The sequence below is a fragment of the Silurus meridionalis genome, chromosome 23 (assembly GCF_014805685.1).
Source record: "Silurus meridionalis isolate SWU-2019-XX chromosome 23, ASM1480568v1, whole genome shotgun sequence".
In the NCBI taxonomy this organism is placed as follows: domain Eukaryota; kingdom Metazoa; phylum Chordata; class Actinopteri; order Siluriformes; family Siluridae; genus Silurus; species Silurus meridionalis.
In genome coordinates this window covers 16070465-16093805 of record NC_060906.1, presented here as the reverse complement: position 1 = coordinate 16093805, position 23341 = coordinate 16070465, and the positions used below count along the sequence as shown (strand labels likewise).

Sequence of the window (23341 nt, the reverse complement as noted above, 5' to 3'; positions counted from 1 at the left end):
GTTTTGTATTGTTTTTATGATTTATAATCAGACTCTTGATATCACCCAAATGAGGATAGGTTCCTCTTTTGAGTTTGGTTCCTCTCAAGGTATCTTCCTCATTCCAACTAAGAGGGTTCTTTCCTTGCAATGTCTAAAAGAATGGCTTATCCCTAATGAGTGGAGAAATTAGAAATGAAAAACTCCCTGAGATTTTGTAAGAAACCTTGAGAGGAACCAGATTCAAAAGCGAACCCATTCTCATCTGGCTGACACCGAATGTCCATTCGTTACAGTTTCATCATTGTTGAAGCGTACTTGCGGGAGAGACAGTAAGTTACTCATTGAAAAAAGTCGTTTTTATTGTACAATACTCTCATGAACATCCGTGAGTCGTCCTTTTGTGGTAAGCCATCCTTTTAGACACTAGGAAAAGGGAAGAGTTTCTGATTTGTTCACTGAAGTCATTGAAGCCTAAACATGGAGGTGCCTCATTTTTTATCATGTCTGTCAAAACCTTTCTTCTAAAACCTGGACATTGTCTCAATGCAGTTTTACAAAATGTAAAATTTAGATCTAAGTGAATTACGTGTGTTTATCTCTGATGAGCAAGACAACTTATCAGTTAACTGTGGCAAGGAAAAACTCCCTTAGATGGAATGAGGAAGGTGTTCATGAGAGTATTATACAATAAAGCTTTTAAAAACTTGCCTTTTTCAATAAATACCTTACTGTCTCCCCGAACAATTGCTATTCGACCGCAAGCACACTTCAACAATGATTGAACTGTAACGAATGGACATTCGGTGTCAGCCAGATGAGGATGGGTTCCCTTTTGAACCAGGTTCCTCTCAAGGTTTCTTACAAAATCTGAGGGAGTTTTTCATTTCTACTTTCTCTACTCATTAGGGATAAAGTTCTAGGGTTAAACTGGCACTAACATATAAATTCATATTTTGTGTACTTCTGGAAAGTTGTGTCCAATGTTAACAGTGAACTATTTTCATGTCGTGAAGTGAAATTTTTGTCTGTAATGTTACTAATGATAAAAAATAATGTGTTAGTTAGGGCTGGAGATTATGTGAGAGAGACATTCTTTATCTTTCAGAGGTTTTCTTTTGCTTGTTCCCAGATTTTGGGTTGTGTGAGCACTTGCTGACTAACACCGGAAGGTGTGTGTGTAACACTCCGAGCTGTTTCAGTGCTCAGCCGGTTCATCAGCACGAGGAAAGCACGCAGGAGATTGTGGGCGGGGTTTCAGGGACTACAGGTGTCGCCGATGTGGACGCACGTGACCGCATGGACCAATCCGGTTCAGATTATATTCTCCCGCATCAGTAGGCCGTCCGTTCACTGATATATAACCTGACACACGGCTCGCTCTGGAGTAGATCTGCGAGGCGGCGTGTAACGTTTTAATAAGCGAGCCGGAAACAGAAAGCACGCGACTATGAAGGCGATCAGCCCGGTGCTGCCCATGCGAAGGACTCACGTCAGCTCTCACGCGCCGGACCTCGGGATCTGGAGAAGTAAGAGCGCGTGGGACGAGCCGCTCGGTGTGTTGTGCGAAATGAACGACTGCTACAGCCGCCTGAAGGAGCTGGTGCCCAGCCTGCCGCAGGACCGGAGCGTCAGTAAGATGGAGATCCTGCAGCATGTTATCGATTATATCCTGGACCTTCAGATCGCGCTGGACTCCAGCGCTGTTAACGCGAGTCCACAAGCGCAGCGGTGTCCTGCTCAAGCAGGGGTTTCCTCTAGCAGCACTGATTCTGAGATCAGCTCCTTACAGGTAAAGACACATGCTCTCTATTTAACGCTGATCACTTTCAAGGGATTCCCACTCACCACTTCCTGCTCGCATGTAGGCAATTGTGCAAGACTTTTAATGCAGAGCAAGATTTGATGTGCACTTTGTAAAAATGTCTACAAACAAAACTGCTGCTTTGTACAAGTGAAAAAGCTTCCACAACAAAAAAAAGAAAAATGACACCAGACGTGCTTGAACAATATGTATACGATAAAATGCAAGCAATCGCAGTTTCAGTGACGTCATAATAGTTGTTTATCAGGTTTTAGGATATTAATACGTCATAATGGGTTGAAACTATAAACTTATGGGGGAAATGTTTACAAAAGATATCAAAAGTGTGGATGGACCTAAATGCAGGAGAGGGCACAAGTGGTGTATGAACAACTTGTTTCTGCTCTTTCTCCTCAGATAAATCATTTTGCAAGAGAAACGATCACGGATGAGCAGATAACTATCTGAAGAGGTAAGACTTGCCTTCTCACTTATTGTTGTCAATGCTGTGTCCATGACATCACCTTTCAAATAGTTTGTAATGAAATATAAAATGGTGTAGAAAGGTGTAGAAACCATATAGCATTTTAGATCATTTATGGTGATTGGTGTGCACATGCATGGGGAGAAACTTGGAAGGACCCATTGTGTTTATTTCGAAGAGTTAATACATGTAAAGATTTCCAATTTATTATGTCAGGATGTCCTAAAAATAAGAATGGTGGAGTACTATGGGATTGCTGAGTGTTTAAAACTGGTGGTGGTGAGCACCACAGCTTCCTCTGCAGCGACAGTAGGTCCGGATCTCTGCCTCCTCCTTTTTTAAACACTTTCTCACTCTCTCTCTCTCAATATTTTGCAGGTGTTTCTTTGGAGCAAAAACAGGACCACCTTCTTTTTTTTTTTTTTTTTTTTTTTTTGTTGTTATCCTTCCGTGTACTTTCGCCTGGACTGGACTTCGTCTTGACTGACACGGATTTCCCTCAGAGATAAACCATTCTGTATGTCTGATTTATATTTATCTGCAGGCCATACACGACCTTTCTTCCAAAGGAAGACCTCGTTTCGGGACTGAGAGAACCAGTTGTTTAGAAAAGAAAATGAACAGAAGTAGGGGGGAGAAACGCCTTTTGTGAAGGTGTCAAACTGCAGGCTCGGTGTGATCTGAGAGCTCAGATGATCAGCAGCACTGAGGGACTAACGGATCATATTTGGCAGTTACATTTACAATAACACTCAAAGCGTCGCCTTCATTTCAGTGGGGTTTTTTTTTTTTTTTTTTAAAACTCAGTCTCTAGACCTTTTTATTGAGAAGCCATTCCTGAGCCAATAGACCGTGATTTCTCTGACCTATTGCTCTACTCCATTTAGACATTAAGCTGAAGGCCTAGGTGTTTTTTTTTTTTTTTTTTAATATATATATTCTACACCATATTGTGACATTTAGAAATAAGTTGGGTTTTATCATGCTATTAAAATATTCTATTAATATAGCCTTCCAATGCCATTATTATTGTACATTCCAGCCATTTACCCCCTAATGGATTAATCCCTGATACAGGAATAAATATTAGGATTTTTATCAATCCTTCCCAGCACTGATGATCCATCCCCACATGGGCATGACATGAACTGTGTGTGAATGAAGGAATGAATGAATGTTAAAGCAGGAAGAACAGTCAAGGTTCATTGTGCCATTCCTGTACAGTGCATCAATGTATTTTTCTTTTAATTCTGCTGGAATGTGGTGTTAGTAATGCCAAATGACTTTTCTATAAATAATGTAAATTGCACTTTTTTATGAAATAAATTACGTAGACTTAAAAGGAACATGTTTTTATACTGATTAAAAAGCATACAACTCTTTCACTACAGTTGAAATAACTGAAATCGCCAGCCTATTCGCACCGCATCCTTCACACACTCCTTCATACCAAGGGGCAATTCATCATAGCCAATCTATCTAGTGGCATGATTTGTGAGGTAACGAAGTTCAGGATCAAATCAAGAAGATACATTTTTTTTAAAAATGTCATTGATGCATGCAGCAAAAAAAAAAAAAACGATACATAAATCAGAAAAGCTCTTATAGTTTAATTTTTCTTTGTGTTCTAGACAGTTCAGTTCTCACGTACACGTATTTGCCGGTGACCACTAATACAACAAGTAAACAGACAATTCCAGCTTAGCATGCAACGTCTTCTGATGTTTTACATTTAATGCAGTGAGACACATGCATGATACTGCTCCTAATGTTTTTTTTTTCCTAAACTCTAGGTCAGAGAGAACTTCAGAGGAAGAACTTTTCTTGACTTTAAGCAAAACTTCTCATTTTTGAGCGGAAGCATGCAACTGACACGACACGACAAGTGTTTCATAACTGAGTAAGCAATCAGCTAAATGGTCAGATTATTGGAAACTGTGTAGCTGATGTTTGTTTATAGGCCATGTGTTATTTTAGTAAATGGTCAATTTAAACTATCCAAAAATATTTGTAAGCAGTAATACTGTTAAGTGTATATTTCACAAAGAGGACAATTAAATAAATGTAATGCTGATTCTAAAAAGAAATGATAAAACATGAACATAGGCAGCATTTAATAAGTAAACTACAGTGGACAAAATACCACTACTCAATACTGAAACACAGTGACGTCACTGAGCCATCCGCAGAACACATTCCACTGAGCATGCATCACAACAGCAAACATCTAAATCTCGAGCGCAGAACCGCGTGTCTAAAACACGAGAGGGGGATTTGCCAGGACCAGGGTCCAGGTTCTCACAGGATGCTCTCGCGCTCCTCGCTGAAGACCACTGTGTCGGAGGTCACAGTGCAGATCTCAGGTGGGTCTCCAGGGTTCAGGCCTCTCTTCAAGTGCACTACACGTACATTTTCATTCTGGGTGGTGGATGTGAAGGTGGTGGTATTGGTGCTGGACCCAGGAGTTACAATAACTTCACTGCCAGTGGTGGTGGAACTTTCATTTGGCTGGCGTGGGCGGTTCCCCTGCTGGGCGTTTGTGTTGTTGTTGAGGGTGTTGTTGCTGGGAGTGCGGTTGAGGTTATAGCTTCTAGATGAAGGCCAGCTTTCTTCAGGGCTACTGGCCAGGAGGCTGCACTGGTCTTCGGAGCAGATAGACATGCGTACAACTGCTGGATCCTGGAGACCACTCAAACTATTAGGCAGGCCTCTCTTGCGTGCAAGGCTCTCTTCATCTAGCTCTATAAGGTTGGTCCCCTCTGACTGAGACAGGTCAGCTTCCTCGTCTTGCAGAGAATGATTGGGTGAGCTTTCGTTAGACCGGACACCTGAATCAGACGAGTCCTTCTTATCAAGCATACCATCAGAGAGATACTCCTTTCCATTTGCAAAAGATGAATCCTTATTCTCACTGCGCTTGGGTTCTACTTTCTTGCCATCCTTGATCATGGGGGTGTTATCAGACTCCTCTGATTCTTCATCATCACTGGTCAGTTTCTGGTATCGTAGTCCTCCTGCAGCCTTAAGCTTTAGGTCAGCACTCTGGAAGATCCCCAGCTTCTCTGCAGAGGACTTGCGCCCAAGCAGGGACTTGGAAGAGCCGTGGTCAAACTTCTCATCTTCCTCGCTGATGGGGTCTAGAGTCACAGCTTCAGTGGAAGCATAGTCAGTTGCATCCACCGCAGGCTTTCCACCAGCTCGCTTAGAGTAGGATTTACGCCCATCTTGGTCACAACCATCTTTATTCTTATCATCCGAGCCGGAGTGCATAAACTGGCCTGGATGGGGCTGCACAGGCTTTTCCATCCCACTCTCAATCTGAGCCATTGAAGCAATGTACTCCTGGTAGGCATTGCGATACTCAGCCTGTTGCTTGTCAGTTAGTTTGCAGATCTCATTGGAGGACTCCTGAGAGTTTAGACTGGACATGCTGGGAGTGCGGTGTGTAGTGTTCTGCAAAATTAATTTGATTTAGAAGAATTAATTTGATCGAGCATTAAATGAAAGCACGAACAGGATCTTCTATAGCAACAGAAGTAGACTCACCATCCATGGAGGGTTGGGATTCCTCTGAAGCTCATCCAGGCCCACATTGGAGAGCTCCTCAAAGCTAAGGCTGAAGTTGTACATGGGTGAGGTATCGTTATTAGCGAGCCCTCCATTGCTCAAAGTTCCGTGATTCCTACCAGTCTCTCCATGACCCACCATGCTACTGCCTTGCTCGCTGGGGGCCTCTTCGTGCAGAACTTGGCTCTCAATCTGACGCAAATCCATCACCTGCACACATCAGGGTATCATTAGACAGAGTGCATTCCTGTGCCATGAAGAAAATAAGCATTTTCTGTTTTGTTCAATAGTCTTGTGCTGCTTATAAAGCATTAAACCAATATTAATCCAAATAAATACAAAATCTACAGAATATATGATCTGCCATGGGAGGGCTCAGGGCAATGGGGGCCCTACCCGACTTGCACAGTTTGCAGATAGGAAGGACGAGCACAGATTAAAGCTTTGCCTCCATACACCTGCAGCTGGCAAAAGGCTTTGGCATCAATGCCTTACCTTCTGGGATCATTAACGAAAACATAATTTGGCAGAATTTGGATCAGTATCCTTTTTCCAAACATGATGTTTTTATATTTCTTTGAACATTTACGTTTAGTTTTTTTTTTTATAAGCAAACAAATAGCTATGTTCAAAGAGAAATTCAGATGAACTCACAATTCCTCTAAAGAGCTGCCAGTCTCCAAAGTTCATGTTCATCTCTTTCTTCAGCTCATCCAGGTTACACTGGGATAAAACCCGTCCATTCACATTGGCCTGTGACAAATAGATCGATTAGGAGCAGCACAAACATCACCTTGCAAAAAAAAAGTGAGCATCACATTTCTCTCTCTCTCTCTCTCACACACACACACCTTCTTAACGGTGGCAGTGTATTGGGCCAGCATGCCTTGGTCAATGCCTTCCATCAATCTGAGACGCTCACACACCATGTCTGTATTCATGGAGCTGAGCAGCACAGATGGGGTTCCTGACACCACAGAAGCAGTGCCCTGGTGAATACAGCATACAGGCACAGAGAAAATAATCAGCTCCTGCACATTATTACCACCTGCATATTTATGACAAGATTTGCGAGACCCTCAAAACAAAGGTAGCCAAAGCAAATTGGGCAAAAATTGAAATAGCATGCTTGCTGTTAGTATGCAATCCAAGCTTTCCAGAGAATAGTAGAAGAGCTTTCATTTGAATTCTAGTGAAGAAAAGCATTGTACTGCAATGAAGGATTGTAGAAACGAGAAAGAACAGTTCTTTGAAATTCTAATAAGCTACAAATAGTTACTAATCAATGCATTGTAATGCAATTTGTAGTTATTAAAAACAGGCGGTTCTCAGTCTGTTAGTATTGGAATTCTTTACAAAATCAGTGAAAATTTCATCTAATCTATTGACTGTAATCTATACTTAATCCTGTGCTATAATCAAAATACTGGTTTTGCCCTTTAAGGGAAATGCAGCACAGTGCTGATTTCGCATTGCATGTTTCAAACCAGAATACTATACAAGGTTGATTTAAATTCCATGACGTTTAATGGAACGTTATTGTTCTAGGTCAGTGTTAGAGGCGACGTTCAATGATATCTTGGCTATAGATATATTTTTGGTAAGCTATATAAAACAACACTTCAGAGTTATTTATGTTACCTGTTCAAAATTGTAGGGTATTTAGGGAATGAACTAAAACATGCTGCTAAATAAACCAGGCTTCTTTATTATTACTCAAGTTTAACGCCCTAGTTCCTCCTTCCCAAAAGGCATGCTGGGAGTGTTTGGTGCAGAAGTAGTGTGTATAAAAGCCAGGAGAGAAAGTGAAAAGGCATTTTGAATGATAGGCAGCACGGACAGGGCAGCAGGGCAGCAGAGCAGCAGGGTTTAGCCAAGTCTAGAGGAATTCAGTACCTGCTTCTTTTTCAAAGACGCTACCTTACACTGCTCAAAAAGAGGAAAGGGAAAAGACAGAGGAGGTGAAGAAAGTGAGGAAACCACATATAGGCCATTTGCAATGAAACAGGAAAAAAAAAGTGCATCAAGGGAGCAGGTATGTTTTTCGCAAAGCAGGTGGAGTTTCTATTCCACTATGGGCTCCAGTGAGCATTAGACAGCTGGTGGTTGACGTCACTGACACTGTGTGCATGTGTGTGAACAGACGGCAGGAACGTAACTTAACACACACACACAAAACAAAGTACTCTGTGTAAATGTTGTTGAGAGTTTGGCATTTAACAGACAAAAAGGACAAAAGTATAATTGTGCATCATATGATTATTTGGTATAAATAAAACCTCTGATACTACACCAAGACACTACTAAGCAGAAATGCATCCTGTTGGAGGCAGAATAAGTGTTAGCACTGCATAAAAAGCAGGAATATGAGTAAAAGAGCTGCAAATGAAACACGGTATACATGAAGACAGTAAAATCGGAGGCAGTCTAGGTCTTAGGCACAATCGTTAGGGTCCAGTACTTACGATTGCAGAGCTATTCTCCCTGGGATGAGTCGCTTTAATGAGTGGGCGTGGTGGTGCAGGGATGTGAGTGGAATGAGAGCTGCCAGTGTACTGCCGGGGCAGCACATAAACATAGTGGGGAAAATAAGGCTGGGAGAGGGAATTTTGGAGAAGAAAACAAATTTAGAAAATAAAAATGAAAACACAAACGCAACAATAAGGGGGTTCTGCTCTCTCTCTCACACACACATACACATACACATACAAACACAGTCTTCTCTGAATATGTGGAGATTCTCACATACTGGACACATACATGAAAAAAAAAAAACTTAAATAAATAATAAAACCAAAAGGAATGTTTAAATGAAATCGGACAATGGCCTCTCACCAAGGAGATGATAAATGGAAAAAAAGTTAATAGACCAGAAAAAGTAAATATATCTAGAGCTAAAGCTGGAATCTGAGAAGTGGACTCGTCCACAAGATCTCCCAGATCCATTAGATGAACAGACTGTGACCAATAAAGTTAGGTAATTTTTCCAACTGCACATCCAAAAACAAGAGCTAGTCCAAAAACAGGAACCAATTATACTGTCACTAACATAAGAGACAGCTGAAATGGTCAAAGTGAAGACATCATCAATATACAAAATGAAATATGTTTTTTTTAACTGATTGGCCATTATCAAATGTTGCTTCCTATTAGAAAACCACAATGAGGGCAAACAAGATGAAAAAAAATTCAGTTGTTCTGGTAAAATAAAATGTTTATGTAAGTCAAAAAAATAAACAAGCACAATGTTGCTTTTGAATACATACCCAGCACCATCAAGCCAAAGTATTCAGTGGTGTTTCTGTATATTTAACCAGTGCTTCACTGTTTTGTATTCAAATATATGTACTTGTGTTAGCTCTACCCCAAATACCATTCAGTCTAGTGGTTAAAATCCACTGAATCCTTTGATAGCAAAGATTTCAGCTTCTGGTGCTAAAATATTTGATACAGTGAAATCACTTTCATTTTCAAATAAACGTCCTCATTCTTTTTCTGATGATCGCAAGAAATTATAATTTTCTACTATACTATTGAACTGAAACAGCCCTAACATATAAATCAAAAAACATATCAGAGGAAGCTTTGAATCAGATATAAACCACATTAAGAAGAAACCTGACCCTAGACTGCTGTAACATCTCATCTGCAATGCTGCCTGAAAGCTGAAGGAAGCCTTAGTAGAGAACTTACCCGGTTGTAATAAGGGTGCTGAGGGCCAGCTATTCCACTGTAGAAGGCGCTGTGGGGCTGTGGGGACACACCAGGTGCAGTGTATGGCCCATTGTATGATGCGGTGGGTGAGCAGGCTGAGGAATGCTGACTGTAGATGGAAGTAGGGCGGATAGAAGGGTCCTGCAAAGGTAGTGTGGGATACGTAACCCCACCCATGTTCATCTGCTCTCGAGCAGCACGGACATCTGAGGAGGCAGGAATCAGAGCAGCTACAGTCTACTACAAGTACTAGCAATAAACACAAAATGTTTTCCAGTCTATTAACCCTTATGCTCTGTTACTTACTTGGCAACAGACACACTGGCTGAACTGGACCATTGTGCATTTAAAAAATCATCTCAATTTTCTTTAGTTATTTAAGCTATTTCCATATAATAATAAATTAGGATTATAAATGACGGAAATAAATGCTCAACCCTTAATCCTTTTGCATACTCTGGAAGTGCAGTTATTTAAACAATTTATTTTCACCTGAACAGAACATTAGGGTTAAACCTCAGTCCTGATGTTCAGTCCTCATGAATCAGAAGGCCAGCTGCAGTTTTCTCACCTGCTATAATCTCTCTTAGTTTAGGGTCCAGGTTGACGGTGCAAGGGAGGAATGTGCGGATGTCTCGAGCAGTCAGCACTGGAGTGCGAGAGGAGAGGAACACCTCGAAACTTCGCACGTCTCCATCTATCTCCAGCAAGGGCTCCACATCTTTAGTTGTGGGAATGTTCTTGGAAATTCTGTCATACAGAAAAATAGAAACATACATACCTGTTAAAACCTGTAAAGGTCTAAACTAGCTAAATCTTACGAAATATAACCTTTCTAGGCCATGTTTTTACATAAATCTGCTGAAATATTACAGGCCTCTGTGCATCCTTTTAACCCCTGCAGTAACACACAGTGGGGGAAATGATGTCATCTTTATTGGAAACCCAAACCTAATCAAAATGAGGCACATACAGTTTAACTGGAACAATTGTAACATATTAACATTTTAATTTTTTTTCAGAAACCGAACTGAAAGATGAAGCAGTATGTAGATACGTAGTTTGTCATCACAATACACTGTTTTTCAAGAAGGCAAACTGTTGATTATAGACATAAAATGTTAGATGTTTTAATTTTCAGTAATAAAATCCTAAGCCAGTGAACACATGCCCCTAAATACTGAAGTTTAATGTCATACCTAAAGGCCCAAAACAAGGTTTTTTACTTTTCTCTAACCAATTTTAGCATTTAACAAAGTGTGAGTGCACCTTAATTGTAAAGCATGGCTACTGAATTGCCTTATCGCTCTTGACCTGAGCCAGTATGATTTTATGCATTGCACTGCTGCTAGTATTCAGACTCGAATAAAATACACCAAATTGGGGAGTCCCCCAGTCCCAATCTTATTAGACTAGACACAATATAGAAACGTGCTGTATTGTCGGTATTACATAACGCAATTCAAAATACCTGACAGACCAAAAAACAAACCATTAAGTACAATGAACTCTCCGTAAAGCCCTGTGATCAAATTTGATAGATTGGGGAATGGGTATAACCCACTAAAACTTTATGTTCCCATGAGCGCAGCAGGCTTTATTGTTGTGAAATGTAAGATGTTTGGAATCACCAGGACTTTTCCTACACACTGAGGGAGGTGACCAAGAACCCAATGACCTCTAACAAAGCTCCAAAAGTCCTCTGCAGCAATGTGAAATCTGACCTAATACAACCATTCCATCAGTCATGTCTTTAGAGTGAATTGGGTAGACAGTAGCCACTCCTAAGTAAAATGCACGTGACAATCAGAGGAAAGAATAAAAAAGATGTTTCTAAAAGAAACATCTTTCTAAAAGAAACATCTTAAAGAAAATATGCTATAGACTGTACATGACGTCAGACTGGGACAAAAGGTTTCACCTTCGGTACAACAACATATACAAAAGACAATGGTGGAGTCACTTTAAATCCTTCAGTAACACAGCAAAAGCCCAGACCGCACAGAAAATGCCAGCTCCTCATCCATTCTGACCAAGATTATGAGGATCTGCTAAGAAGAATGAGAACTTACCTTAAAGTTGTAAATGCTAATTGTAATTGTACAGTAATTGAATACATACCTAGAGTTTTATGATTTTTTATTAATTTAAAAAAGATTTATATAACTTAGATAACTTATTGCATATAAATTACAAACTACAACACAAATAACATATTCAAAAGCTTCCTAAACCCAATATTTTTCCTGTCAGTAGATGCAACAACTGTAATCGAAGCTGAACCTTTCATAGATGGTTTTGAGTGTGGCCTGTTCAGGAATTCCCTCAGTCTCCTCCAGGAATAAGATCAGCCATGATGTGCGGTAGGGCCACTGCTCAGTCAGGTTGATCCAGGATGCCAGTCGATCCCAGTTAAAAGTGATCTGGTTGGCTCTCAGTAATCGACCTGTGGAAACGATGCACAGGTGTGAAGTACCATCTAGAAATGTATATATTATTAAACACACAAGAAACAATCTGGTGGTAGATGTTACCTGTGACAGACACAATGTTGAGCAGTCTCCTCATGGTCTGAGGGCTGATGTCACTGAACCAGTCTTCGGTCACCAGCAACTTAGACAGGTCGAAGGACATCTGACGTGTGACTGACCTCTGCATCTGACGACGCCGGTAAGTGTCCTAAAGAGAGAAAAACACTAATAATTCTCCACTAATAATATGATTATAGATATGATTGTATAAAGCAGTGGTGGATAAAATGAAAAAATAAATCTAGATACAGAAGGTAAAATATCACTTCAGTAAAAAGGCTCCCTTTAAACTTTCACTTGAGGAAAAGTACAAAAGAATTTGCCTTCAAATGTAGTTAAGTATTCAAACTACTATGATTTATTATGGCTTTAATGTTACTATTATCATTTTTGGAACAAGACTCTTTGCTTAATCAACTCAGTTTATGTGAATAGATGCTAATGTTACTCTTAACACACTGATCTATTAATAAAATGATGTTAACGAGTCAAACACTGATTGATATCTATTACAGTTATCATGAGCTCAAAATCTTCTTTTCAACCACTTAAAAAAAATTGCGCAAATAAGTCCACGGGTGTTGTGGCAAGTTAGAATCAGGAGATTCTCCCATCATTTATTCATCTCAAAATGCTCTACTATTTACAGTAACGATTTACATTTACTTCGTTTCTGTCCCCCACTGGTATAAAGATCATAATTATAAATAAGTATAAGTTATTATAAATGTCTTCATGATATAGGCATGGCTGTTACCCATGTTCATACATAATACAGAATTATTGTCTTTAATGCAAACTGCTTTGGAAAATAATTGATGACCATATACAAGTGTTCTGTAAAGTTCTTTTGAACTTCACCTGTAGTTCATTGTTCAGCAGGTTAAACATATACTCGAAACACGTTGTTCGAGTTCACATGCTGCAAGAGGATAACTTTATTAAGCTCACCCTGCGATTCAAAGCAGTCTTACTGCCCAGCTTAGCCATTTCACCAAGACTGTTTTGCGATAACTTCCTGTCCAGCTCCTCATGCCAACCTGCAAACAGGAAGCATAAAAAAGAACAGCTCAGAAACAGGAGAATAAAATGCCAAAAAAAAAAAACGAATGGTATATAAAATGTAAGCCAAAGCCACAATAGGCTAAAAAAAAAAGGCTACAGCAACTGCATTACACAGTTAAAGCAACATTTTCCATGAGGTGAAACAGAGCATGAACAATCATTAATGCTTTACGTACACTTTAACACTCTGCAGTGGTTCTGAAAAGTGAGCTATGACCTGTGTTTGTGCTCTGTGATTGGGTTCAGTGAAGATCAGTTAGGGGGAATTCATTTAAATTTAATTAATTTTCTACCCGAAGCGTCTCCATTTTTTGGCTCTATATCAGGTCACCTGACTCACCCTCTGAATTGCCTGTGTCTCCGTTGGCTGGGGCTGGTGCACACATCTTCCTAGCACTGCTGAGGCCTCGGCTGTTGAGAAACACGGGCAGGTGTACGATGTTGCGCATGTAATCGTGGCCGTTGATGTTGGAATCACGCAATACACTGTTCAGATTCTGGTTGATGGCTTTAATGATAATGTGAGGGTCACTGGCAAATATGGAGATAAATGGACCTTTGGAGAAAAGCACCCTGACCTGCAGATCAAAATGATTACCAGCGTTAAATGTTTTGCTTGAATGATCAGTGATGATATGCTTTTAATGCAATATGCATAAACCATAAAACATTTTAGCATGTTTCTGTTTCTTGTACAGACTTCAGTTATTATTGACAATGAAGCCACTTGTGCACAAATGCTCAGGAGGGTCATGAATTGCTGCACCAATTTCATAAATGTTTAATTTAATTTGGAATGAAATGCTAACAAAGTCATCTGTTTGTTGGGGGAAAAAAAAAAATTATAATAAAGTGATACAGCAGAGACCTCTGCTGGTTGATAAATGTTCTTACCGTATCCAACATTTGCAAGACTTTATCTTGCTCACAGGAATCCAGACCATCTATAATGACAACTAAACGTGTTTGATTCTGGGTGAAGCTGTCGATAGTCTTCGCCATTTTAGCCATAAGTTCCACCTCACTTTTCAACACCTGCAAGATGAAACAGATAACAGAGTTAGACTCCATTATGTGAAATACAGTAAGAATGCATGTAATGAGCACATCTTTAATGTATATATTGCACACATAACAGACTACTTTAATCTGTTGTGCTAATTATATTAAAACAATGTCTCATTATACACAGACTGAAAGGTCAGAGTGACCCCATCCTAAACAATATGTTTGTGATTGCGTGGACCAACCTTCATGAAGCCTTCGCTCTTGAGTTTTTGCATCTTGTTAGCAGCACTGTGCAGTCTCTTCCTCTGGGAATTCAGGACTGAATCAGTCACCTGCCACCAGGTCTTGCAATTTAAAAGAAGAGCCAGGCCCACCACACTCGCCATGGCAACCAGCATGGCATTCACAGTCTGGTTATCGGTGTCTACCTTAAAGACAGCCAGCAGGGCCATTCCCGTGATCAGGCAACCCAGGATAAAAAGGAAGATCACAAAGGATGGGATGCAGCAGGTGTTCTTCCATTTCTTTTTGCCTGGTGTTGATCACAACATTGTGAGTCATTATGAATGTCTGGTCATCTTAAAATTTTATTTAAAAAAAAAGCATTTTCTGTGCAACAGGACCTTTACCTTGAGTGTCCTCCGTCTTAAAGACACGAAAGAGTCTGGAGGCCATGGAACCAAACTCCCTTTCACAAGCGTCAGAGAGCGTGGCGATCATTTCTGCCATGGAGGTCTCTCCACCAACACTGGACAGTCTGTTATAATCTGTAAACAGGAACCTGAGAACAAACATATTGATAGTAAAGACATTTTCAAAGCACTATGCTACTAGTAAACAGGATGATTGTTACACAGTGTTGCCTATTTTGTTTTGTTTAGTTGTCAAAAGTTTGAATAATTAAATAAAAAAAAAAATTATTAAGATTATTATTTATTCATTAATTTTGGTCAACTGTAACGTAAATAATAATAATAAAATTATTATTAATAATAATAATAATAATAATATTAATAATAAGTTTAAAAAGTTAAGACTAACATATTAAGAAGTTGTAAATACCTGACAGGAAGTGCCCGTGTGGTCTGCTCAGGCAGTTCTGGAGGATTAACAAACATGAGTTTGAGCAGCAGTTCCAGGTAGCCAATGTGGCGAGCGAGCCGAGTGCTGAGAACCCAAGCCCAGTTCCAACTTTCACCTTCACGCCTACTCCCAAAATACACAACCACTGAGGAAGAAGGGAGAAAAAAAACGCACAAGTAATGCATTAATGCAATATCAACATATAAATAGCTAAAAAATAAATAAATAAATAAAATTTTTCATTTTTAAGCCTACACTGCCCTCTTGTGTAACAATTAGGCACATCATTCTCAACAGCAAGAAAACAATCACAAATTCATTACATTTTTATTTTTTTTACCAAAGAACAAGTAGAGCAGAGCTAGAAGGCTGAGGGAGACAGCAATGGCCAGGTTGTGGTCTACAGTAAACCCGAGGATTAGAGCAACAGAGCCACACAGCAAGAGTGATAAGAACACCACCAGCCAAGAGAACTGGAACAGGGGCTCAATCTGCTGCCCTGCAAATGTCTTCATTTCATCTGTTAGAGAATTTCAAAAGAATTACATATAACTACTGATTGCTTTTTATTTAAAAAAAATGTATGAACAGAACAACTGAAAAATGAATAGAAATCAGTGGTGCTAAGTACATTTTATTACAGAAGTCACACACAGTTCAATAATGTAATCTGGCATGGTAATTGTGTAACTGTACCTGTTAGCCCTAACACTCACCTTCTAATTTTTTGAGCAGGAAAGACTTGCCACTGCCCCATTGAGCATACAGGCCTACACAGATAGGAGGCTGCATGGTGGGTTCACTCAGGATGTCAGCCAGAGCACTGCTGTACAGGTCATAGCCCAGCATGTCACCGTCTGTCTCAGTTGGGGACAGGTGTCCTGAGGGAAAAATACAAGATCATCTTATAATTTTATTGATGTCATTATCAGCTCTCACAAAAACACGGAAGAGAGGAAAAAACGTGGATTTATTTGGATTAAAACAAAAGATCTTATTAACAACCAAGTAGGACTCACGGGCACCAAAAATTTGAGTAAGAATGCTTTTCTGGTGGCTGCAGTCAATGTTGTATGGTGTCTCTCCTGCTTTATTGGGCTTGTACAGCAGGCGGCCATCTTTAGGGTTGCGCAGGAGTAGCTCAGCCAGTCTGCGGCTCCTCCCGCGTATGGCAATGTGAAGAGGTGTGTCCCCTCTCTGACAGGAAAAGACAGTCAAAATAACTGGCATGCAAAAATGTACCTTCATTTATGGTACATGTATGGCTCAGTCTTACCTTATCCACGGCTGACACTTTTGCCCCTTTGTCCAAGAGAAGCTCTACAATTTCAATGTTTCTCATCTTGGTAGCTTTGATCAGCGGGGTCTCAGAATCCTGAAACCACACAGGCATGTTAGTATCCGCCTCTTTATCCAGCTATAAAGACAACTGCTTTTAAATACTATTGTACCTTGGTAGTGGTCTCTGTGTCAGGGTTACACTGCAGGATGTCTCTGACCATGGTGGCATTGCCCTTCTCCACAGCCCAATACAAAGCTGTCTTATTGTCCTGGTGCAAACAAAAACAAGTGTTATTATTATGTATTATTGTAAGAATTAGATACAATACAAGAAATATGATATATCTAATATGTTTTATATGACAAATGCTCTGCTGATTAGTGTGATATGGGTTGTTACCTGTCCCCTGATGTCGATGTCAGCATACTTATGCAACAGGGCTCTTACAATTTCTACATGGCCACCCCTTACAGCTCCAATCAGCACTGTGTCACCACTCTGAACATTTAATACAAAGACAAACAAATATAAACAAGATTAGAACAGTAATTAGTCTCAATAAAAAAATCTAATTGTGCAAATTTCCCCCTTTAAATACCAGAATTTAAAAAATAAAACATATTTAAATAATTAAATGAGAGTCAGTAGAGGCAATGTGACAATTTACTTATGTACACTGCATGACATTAACTGAACGTTTTGCAATCTGTGCTTACACTTTAACAACTTTAACTTTGTTGCACCAAATCAAAACAGAAGCAAACTTTGGACACCAAAAGTCCAACACATGCACACAACTGATGTTGGACTCACCCTGTCAGGGATGTTAACGTAGGTCCCTGCGTCCAGCAGATCCTGCACAATCTCAGTGTAGCCCTCCTTGGCTGCGATCATCAAAGCTGTGTTGACATCTTTATCAGTCATGTTCACGTTGGGGTTCCTCTTCAGCAGCTCTTTCACGACCTCAGTGTAGCCGCCTTTTACAGCCACGATCAGAGCGGTCATTGAATTCTGAACACAACATACCAGTTTTAAAATCAATGCTGGATGAGCTTCAAATCAAACAACAAAATTACAAAATAAATATTGCAACTATAATAATGAAGCCTTAAGAAAAGCAATGCACTTACTGCCCCCTCCTGGTCAACATCGGCACCGTTCTCCAGCAGGTGCATCACGCAGTCGTAGTGGCCCTTCCTGGCAGCCCAGATCAAGGGAGTAGTACCATACTGAGGGCAGAAAAATACCAAAATATACAGAAAAACAGATTAACGATGTAAAGCAGTCATAAAGTTAAAGCTCTTCTAGTTAAAGCCAGGGAATTTCACCTTATCAGAACAGTTGACTTTTGCCCCTTCATCCAACAGGAGTTTGACGATTTCAGCATGACCTCTGCCAGCAGCCCAGATGATGGGATATACGCTGTACTGCTAAAGAATAGCACAGAGTTGTAGGAATTCAAAAAAATACATGTAACGGTAATTTTCTTCAGCATGGAATGGTGACTTATTCATTAGGAATTTATTAAATCCTTCTCTTAAATCCGTAAAGCAAAGAGGTTTTACTACTTTACCTGTCCTGTGGTATTAGGATTGGCTCCATTCTCCAAGAGAACCTTTGCAACCTCCACATGACCTTTATATGCAGCCCACATAAGAGCAGTCCAGCCTCCCTGAAACATTTCACACAAGATCTCTTAACATGCATCCATATTTGTGTTTATTTGATCTCTAAATATTTATTTTAATAAGCTCTTTTAATACTATGGTACTAGATATATCAAACACAGATTTATAATATGCATCTATCACTGTTGAATCTGTGTAAGAACATTATAATTAGTGTAAATGTAGTTCCTGTGGTTTCATATTCAAGATGAAGCTCTTAAAAAGATTCATTCGCAACACTAACATTATTATTAGTCAGCGTTTTTGTTCCAAACCATTACTTATACATATAATATGCATGCATCATCCATATATATTGTTATATGCAAAAAATCTAATATATTGAGTAGAGTAAAATAAATGTATGATTTTTTTTAATTATTATTATTATTACTGAAAACAAAATCATAATAAATGCATAATGACTAATTGTATAAGCCCTCATACATCTGCAGAAATTTCTACTGACTGCTTTTGTGTTCTGTTCAGTGCCACCTTGGGCAAATTGTGCACATTTCCTTTCATGTTTTAGTGATTCAGGCATGAAGTCCACTCTTCATGTGGGAGAACGGTTTGAGTTAAGTGTTAGCGCTCTCTTTTCACCTGCTCACAATGACGTATAAACTGGTGTGCAACTGTTGGCTTCATAGTAGCTTAATTAAGTGAAAAATAACATGTATGTCTTATATCTGTCCATATATAATAAAGAATTGTTTGAGAGAATGAAACTGAATGCAGAATGAATTGCTTGCAGCGCTCCATTCTGTATTTATGTTCATGGGCGGGTCTCACCATGTCTCTGTGCTCAATATAGGCACTGTTCTCCAGCAGCTCTTTCACCACCTCCACATGCCCCTCTTTGGCTGCGGATATCAAAGCAGACCAGCAGTCCTATGGGAGAAAAGCAGAGCGGTCGGTCACCATGGAAACTGCAAAGTTGGCCACTGTTGCTATGGTAACAGCGGGAAAAGCAGGCAAGGGATGGAATGCTCCAACGGCAAAATGTGTCTGTGTGTGTGTGTTTACACGAGCTGCATACCTCTTCCGGAGAGATTTAATAAAGGTGACCTAGTCATGCATGTGGTACATGGGCAATATTTCTAACGCAGTGCTACATGAACTTCTGCTTACCACATCATCCAGGTTTACATTAGCACCTCTTCTAATAAGCTCTTGGACAATCTCCAAACTGCCCTGTTCTGCAGCCAGCATTAGAGGAGTCTGCCCGTTCTAAGAGAGAGATATTCAGACAATCACAATACAACCCTACACAATGGATTATTCCTATTTTATTTGAATTTTTGGGTGGTTATATAGGTCAGGCATAGGTTGATTTATCACATAATATAAATGTAATTATTTAAACATTAGTAGGATTAAGGGAAAAGCTTCTAGTAGCTGAAACTTATCCAGTTTACTCAAGCCAACCCAGTAAAACAATTTGTACACTGTCACTACTTGATAAACACAAGTGGTAATACAAGGCCTATTAAGAATTATGATTTGTGATACAATTAGATGTGGTGATAATTAAATACATCAGAGACCCAAAAAATGTAACCTATTCAGAGATTTTTTCACTTACGTCACTGCGGCCGTCCACCTCTTTGAACTTGTCCAGGTGGGCCTTAAGGGCAGTCAGGTTCTCCTCCTCCACATAGCTGAAAAGGTTCTGGATAGCTATAGTGGTCATCTTTATAGACGTGGTGGTGTCCATGATTGCTGCTTAGCACAACGGCACCCTGGAGCAACAACAAAAGAAAAAAGGCAAGCCTAAAAATACTGTGTGTATATACAGAGTTAATAGCCACATATTCAGATTTAACTCATTCAGCACTCAGTGTAAGTGAGAGATGGCATCTGAGCGTTTTTATTCCCAGTATGATACATGACCTACATTTGAAATATCATGAGTATAGAGGTCGATCTAAAAGCGGCAGCTTTAACACGGTTATAACAAGCAGGTCTGGTCTTTCAGTGGCTGGATAAGATAACAGCAGGTCTGCTTCCCTTTGCATGTCCTCAGTCTCCTGCTCTAACAAGTTCAATCCCACATCTCCTGCTTTTCAAAACACACAGCTCATCCAAGACAGAGCCTTACGTAGGACCGAGGAAGCTGATATTAAATGCAAGGAAAACACGACAAACAAGTCTTAATAATAGCCTCGATCTCCAGCCAACAGCCAGACAGTAGCTCGATTCATCAGGCTCCCAAAGAGGAACAGGAGATTTCATGAAACATATATTTTCAGAACAAAACCCATTTCAAACATATACAAAAGAGCAGTCCATCATCCATGTTCCTGGAACACAGACGGGTGTAACTAATAACACTGCTAATTAATAAAGGATTATTTGCGGACACTTTTAACATACAAAAGAATAAGTCTGACATCCGAGACTATAAAAGGCGACACAGATTAAACCGCAAACATAAAATTAGGTGCACGATGTGGGGGAAAAACAGGCTACACCCTTCGTCGCTCTACATGAAAACATTCTGCAAGGGCAAAGCAATCCCTTATCTATGGATAGAAAAGGAATTGAGTACAAAAATAATATATAAACGTTCATTTTTACATTGAAGACGATAGTTTGTCACGCACAGAACACAAATAACAGACGAGCATGAAACGACAAAGACACAACGATGGCTGACGTTGACAGGAAGGCAACAATACTCTCTTATGACTGCCGGCTGGAGTACGCGTCTGTCCTTATAAGAGAAAAAACGGACACCTTACCCACAGTGCAAGCCTTTGTCCCTCTATATTTAAGACACTGTCGCTTTTCTCTCGACACCTATGCGGTTTGAGGTGTGTTTGCTGAGCGTGCTGTGTGTGTATGTGCTGCTCCTACAGAATGGCATCATGTGTTATTCATGACCACTAGGCTTGGAGAACGCATGGCACACATTCAGTTACACAGAGATGCTGTCAGAATATTGCGAAGCCATTGTTCCAAGCCTTTGCTCAATGTATCTGTTTTTTTTTTTTTTTACAATGTTGGTCTGTTCTCCATGCTTAAACGAGGTAGTGGCAGGATTTCGGGGGTCATCAAGATGTATGAATTTTACAGATCTACACTGCCTCAAGTGCAACATGTCATGAGAATATGTAATGCAAGATGGGGCACAATACTGAACCATACCTTCACATGGTATACAACCAGTCCAGGATTGATGTTAATAGAGAATTATCATGGGTAGGTTATAATATGATAAATACATTGTAATACAAGTCTGTTTTTTTTTGTCCTAGATATATAACAAGTCTAGTTTCAGGAAATGTTTTCAATAGAGTTATAATGCAATATGGCAATAAAGGGTCAGTTTGGATGTGGGGGTTTTTATTGCGTTATAGGAAGTGACATTAGGAAATATAAAAATAAGCATTATGTACATTTATTTAGTAAATATGGCACACAATAATCCATTTCTGAAATAGGATATAAACAGAAAGGCTTCACAAACAAGACACCGTCAATATAATTTACGAGAAAGACGCTAACTGGCTAACAATGGCCCCAATTCGTTGTGGGTTTTATCTTTTTGTATTAGAAGACTGTACATTATTTTAACACAAAACAATACAGAACAAAAAAACAGTTCATATCCGAATAAACCCTCATTCCCTTTAGCTGCTGTTGGGGAACCAATGCGATGTCGCCGTGAACAGATACCGAGGAAACGCCGGCGGTTATAACTTCAACCCTCACCTCAAAACAGAGAAATGTTTCCACGACCCGCGTCGAGGTTATCCTTTTTCCAGATGTCTCTTTAGTTATATTTGTTTTATTATTGTTGTTGTCATTTTCTACTCCTCCTCATCACACCAGCCATTGGTAAGTGAGAGCGGAGGCAGGAAGCTCTTGGGTCGTTAGCGTTAGCTTCTCTCAGCTTGTTGTTCAGCCAATGGCGACTGTGACGTCAGCGCCTCCGTGGGAAACAATGCAAATGGAGAAGCAGACTGAAGGCTGTGTCTTCAACACAAGCACAGTCAGGATCACACCATTTACAATTACATTCACGCCATTTTGCAGTCGCTCTTATCCACTTACATTTTGTCATTTTATACAACTGAGCAGGTGGGGGGTTAAGGGCCTTGCTCAGGGGCCCAGCAGTGGCAGCTTGCTGGTCAGAAGTCAACAATCGTAATCTTTTTCCATTATTGTGTGTTTCTGTCATGAATATAAATGAAATATATTTTTTGGTGCACGGTAAAGTCATTACATTCAAATAGATGCTAAATGTGGGACTGGAATCAGCACAGTTGAAGCAGCGATGAGCAGAACATATCATGAGGGGTGATTTGTCAAAGATAGGCATTGCACAGATGGCTGACAAGGGTATAGACTTCCACCGTCTGAGAGGGTTAGGAGGAACATCTTTCCCCCAAGCTATCAAACTGCTCAATGCAAGCAAGGCCATCTACACTATCCCATAAGTCTCTTATGCTCAGTTCTCCCTTCACCATATTCGTGTTCATTCTTCATTTGCACACGGCACCTCACAATGTCATAATCGTTACTGTTTTCGGTTTGTTATACCTCATACCATTTTGTACTTCCATTTTGCACATCTCAATGTATTTGCACTATTTTTTATTAAATACCACTTCATCCTGAAAACAGAGAAGAAAAAATATTTATCATGTCACCAAATGAAAACTAAAAAAACATTTAGAGAGAAAGTCAAAAGTAAAGTACTGACACCGGAAAAATCTACTTAAGTACAGTAACAAAACGAAATGAAAATCATTGTCATAGCCATAGTTGGTTGCCACCATACATTACTTCAGTTACCACAGGAGCCAATATGGTAGCACAGAATAATGGAAAACTAAGAAACTTAAAAAAAAAAAAAAAATCCAGAAAAAATGTTTTGATTCATTTGATTGAAATGTTTACAAGCAATGCTATAATACAGCAGCAGACAAAACAGAACCTGACCTAAACACCCTCTTCTGTAACTTCATCAATCACTTTCTGAAATACTACATCTAATCAGGATCAGTAACACAACCGCGACCTCCAGAGGTAATGCATCAGTGCTTTCTGGGGCCATGCGGTTTTCTCTCTGCTGATTCATGACCGCAAAGCCCAAATCTATACACCTTATAAAGTTCACCTATTACAAGTCTGCATACAAAGAAGGGG

The 23341-nt window shown here is 39.8% G+C and overlaps 2 protein-coding genes across 8 annotated transcripts; one reads left to right on the top strand and one right to left on the bottom strand.

Moving 5' to 3' along the window:
* The first annotated feature begins 1062 nt into the window (after positions 1 to 1062).
* On the top strand, positions 1063 to 3652 carry id2b (inhibitor of DNA binding 2b). Its single transcript, XM_046836007.1, has 3 exons — positions 1063 to 1771; positions 2201 to 2255; positions 2646 to 3652. The coding sequence occupies exons 1-2, from the start codon at positions 1430 to 1432 to the stop codon at positions 2249 to 2251; spliced, it is 393 nt and encodes a 130-aa protein (XP_046691963.1). The 5' UTR covers positions 1063 to 1429; the 3' UTR covers positions 2252 to 2255; positions 2646 to 3652.
* Positions 3653 to 3857: 205 nt separating this feature from the next.
* kidins220b (kinase D-interacting substrate 220b) lies at positions 3858 to 22108 on the bottom strand. Of its 7 annotated transcripts, none has more exons than XM_046835999.1 (30): positions 21902 to 22108; positions 19770 to 19926; positions 19316 to 19414; positions 18977 to 19075; positions 18091 to 18189; positions 17846 to 17947; positions 17648 to 17746; positions 17331 to 17528; positions 16917 to 17015; positions 16687 to 16785; positions 16512 to 16610; positions 16255 to 16432; positions 15952 to 16116; positions 15576 to 15755; positions 15215 to 15380; positions 14782 to 14933; positions 14395 to 14684; positions 14039 to 14179; positions 13485 to 13722; positions 13031 to 13119; positions 12083 to 12227; positions 11832 to 11994; positions 10120 to 10298; positions 9528 to 9754; positions 8300 to 8428; positions 7731 to 7760; positions 6686 to 6823; positions 6489 to 6587; positions 5814 to 6044; positions 3858 to 5720 (listed from the first exon to the last, which is right to left on the bottom strand). In XM_046835999.1, the coding sequence occupies exons 2-30, from the start codon at positions 19899 to 19901 to the stop codon at positions 4566 to 4568; spliced, it is 5220 nt and encodes a 1739-aa protein (XP_046691955.1). In that variant the 5' UTR covers positions 19902 to 19926; positions 21902 to 22108; the 3' UTR covers positions 3858 to 4565. The 7 variants fall into 7 exon arrangements, with proteins under 7 accessions (XP_046691955.1, XP_046691957.1, XP_046691956.1 ...); XM_046836001.1 differs by having other exon boundaries at positions 17846 to 17944; XM_046836000.1 differs by lacking the exon at positions 21902 to 22108 and adding an exon at positions 20929 to 21057.
* Positions 22109 to 23341: the final 1233 nt, after the last annotated feature.